This window comes from Prionailurus bengalensis, chromosome C2 (assembly GCF_016509475.1).
Source record: "Prionailurus bengalensis isolate Pbe53 chromosome C2, Fcat_Pben_1.1_paternal_pri, whole genome shotgun sequence".
Lineage (NCBI taxonomy): Eukaryota > Metazoa > Chordata > Mammalia > Carnivora > Felidae > Prionailurus > Prionailurus bengalensis.
Window position 1 is genome coordinate 65,611,784 of NC_057350.1, and position 10,300 is coordinate 65,622,083.

At 43.5% G+C, this 10,300-nt stretch overlaps 1 protein-coding gene across 2 annotated transcripts in view; it reads left to right on the forward strand.

Annotated features, from left to right (window-relative positions):
* Positions 1 to 10,300, forward strand: part of UPK1B (uroplakin 1B) — a 41,624-nt gene that overhangs the window by 25,272 nt on the left and 6,052 nt on the right. The window contains exons 7-8 of one of the 2 annotated variants that reach the window (XM_043594237.1): positions 54 to 137; positions 3,662 to 3,761. In XM_043594237.1, coding sequence (XP_043450172.1) covers positions 54 to 137; positions 3,662 to 3,712 — 135 coding nt within the window. In that variant the 3' untranslated portion in view covers positions 3,713 to 3,761. Of the gene's footprint in view, positions 1 to 53; positions 138 to 3,661; positions 4,581 to 10,300 lie in introns of those variants that run through there. The other variant, XM_043594236.1, reaches the window with a different exon arrangement.

Consider the following 10,300-nt stretch of genomic DNA (forward strand, 5'->3'; position numbering starts at 1 on the left):
CATCTTTCTCTCTGGTTCCTCTCACACCCACGTGGGATCACCTGCCCCTCCAGGGCTGCTACGAACTCATCTCTGGACCAATGAACAGACATGCCTGGGGGGTCGCCTGGTTTGGATTTGCCATTCTCTGCTGGACTGTGAGTATTTCCCTGCACAAGTTAAGGAGAGGACTTAAGATTAACCCCTGGTTAATCCAGCCACACTAGACAGTCTGGAAACAAAACCTTGGACCTGAGGGCTAGTCAGGAAGCTGCTGGCATCAGACCAAGGACAGTGGATTCCCCTGGCAAGTGGGTGTTTACATCCCCTACCAGGGAAGAGATGTGCCCTACTAGCCACATCCTTCTTCAGGCTGACGGGGAAGCATTTGCCTGCCCTTCTGGCTCTCTAGATCTCATGAATTCATTATAGTTAAATACCAAACACTGTCAGCTCCCAATGGCTCCTGCCCAGCATTGATCCACATTTGCTCCTTCCAAAGAGCTGCCTCCTCCAGGCTCACCTCATCTACTTTATCTGATGTTCATGCAACAGAAAGGTAGGGCAGTGGTTCTCAGCCCTGGCTGCACATTAAAACTTCCTGGGAGAGCTCAGGGAAAAGAAACTATGCATGAGCCCCAAACTCTGAGATTCTGATTCAGTGGATCTAGGGGCAGGACCCAGGCATTTAAAAAAAAAAGATTTTTTTTTTCCACATAATTCTAATTTGCTGTCAGGATTTAGAGCCACTCATTGCATTCAGGGAGAAGTTCTAAACTTTTGGTTTCAGAACCCCTTCACACTCTCAAAAATTACTGAGGACTCCAGCAAGCTTTTATTTATGGGGGCTATATCTATTTATAGTTACGCTATAAGAAATTAACGCAGAATTTTAAAAAATACTTATTAATTCATTTAAAGTAACAATAATACACTGATTACATGTTACTGTTAACAATATATTTTTGTGAAAAAAGTGCCTATTTTCCAAAACAAAAACGATGAGAAAAGTAGCATTGTTTTACATTTTTAAAAGTATCTTCGGTGTCTGGTTTTGATAGAAGACAGCTGAGCTGGGTTCTCATATTTGCTTCTTCACTTCCTCTGTAATAGTATATTGCTTAGGTTGAAGGATTTTAAGAAAATCCATCCTCACACTGATAGGTAGTGAAAAAACCAAGAATGTTTTGATAGCCTTATCTAAACGTAATTGTGAATATTCTTTGATATTACACAAAGCTTGACAACTAGTAGTTTTTAAACATTAGTTGCAATGTGGATTCTAAAATTATGTCAACAAACTTTTCAGACTGTTATATTAAAATAGGTTACATCAGTTTGTCTTGAAATTTGCATACGTCATTTACCCGTTGGTGATTCTATTAACAACATGCATCGGTTATTTGGGAAAATATTGATTCACTGTGTTATGCTGATCTTCCAAATGTAGGCTGAATTCTCTATGCAATATCAATAAACCACATTCATTGTTATTGCCATATTGGAAAGGACCTTAAGCATGGGGGTGCTATGGGCCCATCATGACAGAAACAAGTTTCCTGAGTTTTGCTTGAGTGGCCAAATTTATCACTGGCAACAAGTATTGTCAGTTGTTTTCCTCAAAGTGACAGACTCACTTTGTAAAATTTTGAGAAAATCAAAATGTTTCTGCCAAACATCCAATCTGAATAACTGTAGCTTGTCTATTAGTCATTTTTTCAAGTAAAAGTCATGTTGCATGAAAAAATGGCTGGTTTAGTATACAACTCAATTACACGAGTGCTTTGCCTTCAAACAACCATCAGGTTTCACTATGCAACAAATTGCTTTGTGCATACTTTGTTTCAAGAATATTACAAAGATGTATATTCAAAGGTGAACACTTAATAAAATTAGTAATTCTTACTGCTTCACCAAAAACAATCTTAAAATTCTAAAACTCTAAATCTCTTAAGTCTGCCTTTTTTTTTTTCACTGCAAGTACACAGCAGTGAAGAATACACTGACTACTAACATGGTTTAGTGCCTCTACCTTAAATCCTGCTAAGATGCCAGCAGTTTCACTTTCCACTGCTTTGCATCATCAGTACAAATGTGAAAACAGTAAAAAGGGCAAAAAAAAAAAAAAGTCTTAACATTGTTATGCAAAAGGTCTTGACCTCGTGGATAACCACAAGGGTCCCTTGAGTGGTTATGCACCACACTTTAGGAAATGCTGGGTTTGGGGTGAGAAGCTGAGTGAGGCAGGCAGGAAGGGAAAATCATTTCTCCTCACCCACCCTCAGGAACTCCCACAACACTCTGCACACACCTCTGTCATGTAATGGTCACTCTACTACAATGGATTTGTCTCCGCCAAAAGCCTGGGAACCAGCAGAGGTTCTGTATCCCCAGTGCTTAGCAGAGCACATGGCTTGTGCTTGATACTTTGTTGAATGAATGAAAAATTGTAACAGTGAAGTTCCTATTCAGCCATGCTAGCAGGAACTGTGGGATAATGTTTAAAGGCTCTCAAGGACCTTAAAACTCCAGACCAGTTGAAATCCTTGACATTTCCACAAGCCTCAAATGGACTCTGAATATAGGAAGCCCCCCTGAATGAAATTCAAAAGAGGGAAGGGAAGGAAACCAAGTGTAGTGAGGACCTGCTATGGACAAGGTGTCATATCCAATGCTTTTAGCATTAAATCCCTAGAATAATAGCTAGGTAGGTAGCCAGTCTCCTTGGTTAAGTTCTTCACTCTCTTAGTCTCTTCACTGGGTTCTGGAAGCACTCAGTGGAGTTATATGCGTAGCACTCAGGACAGTGTCTGATGTGTAGTACGTAGTCAATAAACATCAGACATTAGTAGTCTGATGATCTCATTTTATAATCTCATTCCATCTTCTAACTTGGGGGGTAGGTGAAGAAGATGGTACTATCTCTACTTTCCAGATGTAGGGAGGGAGGAGCAGAGCTGCAGAAGAACCCAGATATTCCAGCCCCTTGCCTGAGTCAAATGCCTTGAGTTCTGTGGCATTCTGCAGGGGCAGCCGCACCAGGTCATAAGCATTTTTGGGAAAAGAGGGAGTCCTGTGGGAGGAGAGGTTCAATAGTAGAAGGTAAGAAAATTGTACCTCCAAATGGTACATATGAGAAATAGGAAGCCACTGGAGGGTCATTAGCCCTGATGGGAAGAAGAAAGGATTTCCCCAGGGGGGCTAGTTTAGCACAGAGGTGAGAGGAGCAATCCCAGAAGACCACAAGTCTGGGTGCAGTTTGGGACAGGGAGGTGGGAAAGGGGGAAGGTGTGTCTGAGTGGCAGGATAGTTACCTCTGCCCCATGAGGTGTTGTTTGTTTGTTTGTTTTTACTTTATTTACTTATTTACTAAGAGAGAGAGAGAATGCAAGCAGGGGAGGGGCAGACAGAGAGGGAAAGAGAGAATCCCAAGCAGGCTCCATGCTGCCAACGCGATCTCAAGAACTGTTAGATCGTGAGCTGAGCCAAAATCAAGAGCCGGTCGCTTAGCAGACTGAGCCACCCTGGTGTCCCTGCCCCACAAGGTTTCTTAAGGTGAAACCTTAAGACTCTTAAAAATTCAGCATCATCTAAGCCTAAGTGAACCTGACATCCTTTTCCCCCCAAGTATGAGATGTTTCGAAAACAATTCCTTATTTATTTTTTGGCCTTTCTATTCTAGTTTTGGGTTCTCCTGGGTACCATGTTCTACTGGAGCAGAATCGAATATTAAAAATGAAGTGTCACCATTATACCACCTTCCTCCAGCGACTCTGGACCACGTGCTGCAAGCTTGCTTTCCCAGTATATTTCTCACATCTGAGCCCTGAGGGGATGTGTGCATTCTTACTCAAATTACCAAGTCAGTTGGTGTGGTGTTCCTCTGAGCTCTCAGCCTCTCAAAATTCTCACTAGTGTTTTCAGCTTGGTCTGGGGTTCTGCGACATTTTTATACATGGTAGGAAAAGGAGACTTTAGAAAGACGGTTACTACTTCCACCCCTGTTTATGTTTAGTTTGGGGGCATAAAGACATCCACAGGAACCTGTGATATCGCAGTAAGCCCAAGTCTGTATTTGGAAGGCAAATATTTCTCACTGCTTTCTAAAAGAGACTTCCAAAGGCTTTTATTCAAGTCAACTTTGCACAGGTGGGAGAACTAAGGAAAAGTTGGCCTTTGTTCTATGGCCTTTGTTCTATGGTGTCTCCCATCTACGCAGACTCATGTGATTCCCTTAATGCCAACTTAGGACACCTTTATTCTCCAGGACAATATCCAACCTTGAGTTAATAGTGGTTGAAACTTCCTCTCAGACACAGCAGAGTGATATGTTGTGTATTAAGCTCAGTTCTCCCATTAAAATTATATGGACTTTTGGGGACAAAGAAGGGGCTTGTCACATATTCACCCATGTCAACTTTTGAAACACCTTTCAAACAAGAGAGAAGCAAGCTGGCTATTAGCTACATGATTTATGGTGATTTCTGTTACTGTCAAAATATTCCTCTTCTGAACTGTTTCTATTTGTGGTCCTGAAAGAAATTCTTATAATTCAATATTTGTTTGTCTAGTCTTATAAATAAAGAAGGCTTTTAAATATGTTCACCTTGTTTTGTGTTTACCAGTGGCATAATTGGTCATATACAAGTATAACAAAATGAGTGGTCCAACCGCAGAGCCTTTTAGGCTCATGGGAATTAAAGTGTAGGAGATGGAAAATGCAATAGGGTGAGGTTTCCTGCTGGATACTCTGTAACCCTGCTGTGCAGTTAAATGGTTGGAACTTCTAAATTTACTTTCACTTTTCACTCCTGCTGCACTTAGCCCAATAGCAGTGATGGAGCTCCAGCTCTTCAATCCTTTTCTTCTACAAAGGAAGCATCTCAAACTTCCAACTGCTGAACTGTGTCCCCTAGGAAGGAAATGTATGTTTCCTTCATGGTCTTACTCGCAGATGACTCACAGAGTGCCCTGATCTCATGCCCCGGCCAGGTTCTGGTGAGTTGGGCTGAGCCCTGGGATGGGGTGCCTTCGCCATGCACCTGCTGGTAAAACTGGGGTGACAGCCTGATCCTTAATTCCCAGGATAGGGGACCAAAGGCTCATGTCCTGATGCCCAACTGGCTTGCCCTCCCCTGCCTCACCTTATATCTCCAGGAGAGTGCTTGGGATGTCAGGATAAATGACACCTGTACTTGGCTGAGATTCTCTCCATGGTCTTTTAGAAGAAAGAGAGGGAAGGACCTCACTCTGGGCAAAGTTTTGAAATGCCTCTCTCATGTGTTCCGATGCCTTTTGCTTCTAGTGCTAACCAGGTTTTCCAGTGCCCTCACGCTCTCTGCTGACTGAGCAAATTCTGCCCCAAACCACTCCTGACTTTCCCTCTAGGGCTTCATGCTCCAAGAATCTACCTACAAAATTTCATTCTTCTTGTGATTTGATCTCTTCTAGGTTAAGGGAAAGCTTTGTACAGACTAATTCATACTAAGGAGTGAATGACAGCTAGTTCCCACTCCCTTAATCTTCTATGTGGATTTTTCATTGATAACTGAAAATGATTTCTAGTTGGTAAAAATCCAAGGCAGCTGTGGGAACAGGAAAGCGCTGTTGTGGGGCAAGATGGCCCGCCTGCTGCTCTCTAAATCTTACCTCCTGCCTTCTCTACCAAGAATTAACTAGAAAGAGAACAGGCCTTCAGTTAGTAAGTGCCCCTTGTCACCTCTCCAGCTAGCCTTCTACCTGGAGCCTCAGCCTCATCTTCAGAGAAGGTGCAAATTCCACTGTAAATGTGGACAGACTTCGTTCCTCCAAAAACCAAATAAGGCCCCGAACTCAGGTACCACTACATCCAGGCCGCTAACACTCGGGTAGGACATACCCTTCAGCTGAGAGAATCCCAGGCCTGGAGACTTCTCTGCACTGGAGAAGTCCAGCCACTCGGGACTGTGCTTTGTGCCCCAGAGGTCTTCAGTTTAACCTCGGGGCAGTTTCCACTCTGCCTAGTTTGGGCCTCCACCTTTCTCCACCTTCCCTGGAAGCCCAGCCTTCCTCACTTCCTTCTGGCTTCTGGGACTGTTAGTGGGACTCACACCACCATTCAGGCCCCGGGGTGAGGCCCAGGTCCAGCCTCACCAGATCAGGGAGAGTAGGAGCACCTGGATCTGGGGAGCTGGCAGGCTGCTGTGCTCAAGACCCACCCAGACAAACCATCTTGAGAAATTCCCACTTCTGCAACAGTCCATGGGCCTGCACCAACACCAAAAATGGGTCAGGTTAACTCTGGGGTGGTTTCACTTGGCGGCAATGGCAGATGGGTCATCACGCTCTCTTGGCTCGCCAATTGCTCCCAGGTTGTCACCCGGGCTCCTGGCATGCTACGTACACAGAATGTTATAAAGCCCACTGCTCAGGTTTGTTAGCCCTGTAACTATTTTTCCTACATGAGCTGGAATACACAGAAACTGCTCCAATTCTAAGCAGCACATCAGATACTTCCTGGCTACCCATAAAGAAGAGAAAGAACAGTGGTCACGTGAATTCGAAAATCCAATCTCCTCTCAAAGCTCCACCCTACGCCCCCACCCAGCCCACTGAGGAGCAGGGTTGTGGTTGAGAAACTGGAAACTGAGCTGGTTTCTTATCTCTACTGAATGACCAATTGTCTTTCTCCTTCAGAATCGAGTATTTCCTTCCTTTTGTCTTTTCTGCTTCACCACACCCAGATCCTTATCACCTTCTATACTTGAGACTCAATCAAAAAAGAAACCCAGAAAAAAGAAAAAAAAAAGCCAGAGAAGACTAGTTGTAAGCTACTGAGTTTGCTTTCATGTGTGACATTTTTATCATAAGGCTTGAATGATCCCATCTGATGAGATCCACAAACATCTTGGAAAAAGGCAGCATTGCTGAGAAATGCATAGTTCCCAGACCCTTCTCCAAGCAACCCTCCCCACAATCCCCAACCAACGCCCAACACACACACACACACACACACACACACACACACACACCCCTACCTTTGACGGAGACAAATAACCAAATCCTGGGGTTAGAGAAAGCTTGCCATCATGCCTTACTTTCTAATGGCCTCTACCCTGGGTTTCTGCTGAAAAAGAAAACAAGAGCAGCCCAACAGTCAGAAACTGGCCTGCACTCATACCTATAAGCAATCCTATCAGATGTAAACAATCTCACAGAACACCAACTTCAGATAATGTCACATAAAATGAGGCAAAGCAAGTCCACTTCATCATTTTGTCCAAGCACAAGTACAGGGTCACTGGGCCACCTGCAAAATACCAAACACACCCAATTTGGCTAAAATAAGTGACTGCTATGAGTTTACCAATTACAACTCTATTCTCCTGCTAGTCCCTATGAATAAAATGTAGACACGCTTATAGAATTGCCCCTGCTTTCTGACAATGTCCAAACGTAGAGCACACCCTGCTTGCTCGGGCCCTCCCCAAATGCCCCAACAAAACCCAAACGCCATAATAGGTTCAAACTTCCTTTTTCTAAGACACCTCATGATTCCTTATGGCGTGTTCTCCCTCACTGGGAGTCATAATCCCAACTTATTTACTGCAAAAGTGTTCCTGGGGGTCTCTGAAGGGCGTAGCCACTCCAAATAACTGTCCATCCCTCTTTCCTTTCTTGGCATATTTGTTGGTTTGTTACCATGAAGTGGTTAAGAACACAAACTCTGGAGTCAAATATCTGGCTCCAAATCCCAGCTCTGCATGACTTTGGCAATTTACTCAGCCTCTTGGACCCTGTTTCAGGAAAACAGGTCTCTCCCCAAAGGAGACTGAGAGGACTAAGATATGTCAAGTGCATTAGAATGGTAACAGGCTGTAAGAGATGCCAATAGGAAGTTACACCATAAATCTTGTCTGAATACTCTGCTTGGCCCATAATCCCTGGGAACATGCCAACTAATGTCATGTTGCTTCAATTTATTATGATAAGCTTGATAATCAAATACACAGTCCAAATTTACTGGCCCTGAAACAATAGCAATGAGTAATAGCTTTTTAGCAAAATTCCTACTCTATGGTGGAAGAATGTACTGGGGTAGTCCAGATAAGGCATTTTAATGGATACATCTCATGTACTGTATGTTATTTCTAGAACCCTAGCTACAGATGAGATCTCTGTCCTTGTGCCATCACAGAGAAATTTCATAATCTCCTGACAAGGTGATATTCAGGGTGGGGGAACATAAGATAGTGGGGTCAAGAAGAATGGATTCAAGTGACTTATCTCCTCCTCTTACCAGCTTCGGTTAATCTACTTAACTTGAATCTGTTTTTTCCTTTGCAGTACATACACAGCTACAGGGCTACTGGCAAGATAAAATTAAAAAAAAATAAATAAAATCACACAGGTACCTTGGCCAATACAGAGCAAGCATTCAATTATTATTATGACCCACCCTTCACCAACTTCTCTTCCAAGGACCAAAATTACACACACACACACACACACACACACACACACACACACACACACGAGGTTTGATTTTGAGTTTTCAACAGTCATCAATGGAACAACGGACCCTTTGCTGGTACAGTCAAGCTCCCTGAGAGTGAGACCCTCTCAGCCAGTCCTCTGTGAACACCTTTCAGACCTCTGAGGGCCTCTTAGCAGGTATAAGATGGTCTTCAGTGTACTTAAAACCAGTGATGGTGGCAATAGCTTAAATAAGGTACTAAGGAATACATTTAAAATTTGGAATGTGATTGGCAAAAAAGTACTTATGAAATATACCTGAATATGTTCCATCTTGTAGGACACATTAATGGCTTTTGAGAAGAACTGTGTACATACAAAAATTGGAGAAAGTAGAGGTTTTGAGTCTAGCAGAAAATATCTTTCATCTCTCCTAAGAGTCCATCCACAGAGCATCTGGGACCCCTCGAGAAACCTGTCCAATTGGGGTTTGAGTGGAAGTTGAGGGGGCTAAGGGCAGAAAAACCAGGGAGGGAGTCAGGAAAAAAGTTCAGAGACCAGATGAGAATGAAACATACTTTTTAGATCACAGAAGATACCAGACTTCTCTGGGAAATAGGACAAAGATATATACACAGGAAAACTACCTTTGAAAATGAGAGAAGCCGGGTACCTGGGTGGCTCAGGCAGCTAAGCATCTGACTTCGGCTCAGGTCATGATCTCACAGTTCGTGAGCTCGAGCCCTGCGTCTGGTGAGCCCCACTTGTCTCTCTGCCCCCCATGGGATTCTTTCTCTCTCTGCTCTTGCTCACTTGTGCCCAGTCTATTAAAAAAAGGAAAAGAAAATGAGAGAAGCCAGCCCCCCTCCAAAAATTAAAAAATGAGAGAAGCCAAGATGCAGGCAATGTGGTCTTGAAGTCAGGACACCTGAGTGTGTGCCCTGACTCTGCCATTTACTAGCTGTACCATTTCTGGCAAGTCCCCCACCTGTTCAGAACCTCTACTTCCTCATCTACTCTACTTATCTCAAGAGTCAACAGGATCAATAAAGTGTGCGTAAAAACATCACAAGAGCATAAAGAATCGTAAAACTGAGTGGAAGTGGAAGTGAGAAAAAAACCAACCCAAACTTTTAAAGGAGCACACTCTTCCAAGTATTTGTGATGTCCAAATAGACTGCTCTCCTATAATCCTTAGCAATTACGGTAGGCAGATCTACAAAGCTCAAAAACCTTGGTCTCTTTGTTGCAGTTGACAATGAGAACATACAGGGCAGGTATTGGGAAAACTTGGTTCCTCTGAGGCTGAACTCCTCTGCCCAGCTGTGGAGAGAAGGAGGTGGATGGCAGCCATGAGCAGGCAGTTGTCACACCCCAGTGCAGGTAAAGTGGCATGGTAGAGAAATAGAGGTCCTTTCTTTTTAATGTTTATTTTTGAGAGAGAGAGAGAGAGAGAGAGCGCGCGCGGGGGAGGAGCAGAGAGAGAGGGAGCGGGAGAATCTGAAGCAGGCTCTGCACTGTCAGGGCACAGTCAGTGCAAGGCTCGATGCAGGGCTCAAACTGAGATCGTGACCTGAGCCAGAGTCCGACACTTAACCAACTGAGCCAGCCAGATGCCCCAAGGTCTTAAAAAATTCTGTTCCACCTTGAGAGGTTTCACAATGAGTCATTTCAATGACTGGTGCATTATATTGGTTGCAAGAATGATCTGAAGAGTAATAGGCATAGTACAGTGGTTTCTAACATTAAAAAAAAAAAATGCAGATGCCTACTCATCATTGAAAACACAGAATTTCCATTGTAGTGGCTATATTCTGTTGCTATTTAATAAAAAACTGAATTCTCAAATACGGATCCTCAAATTCCT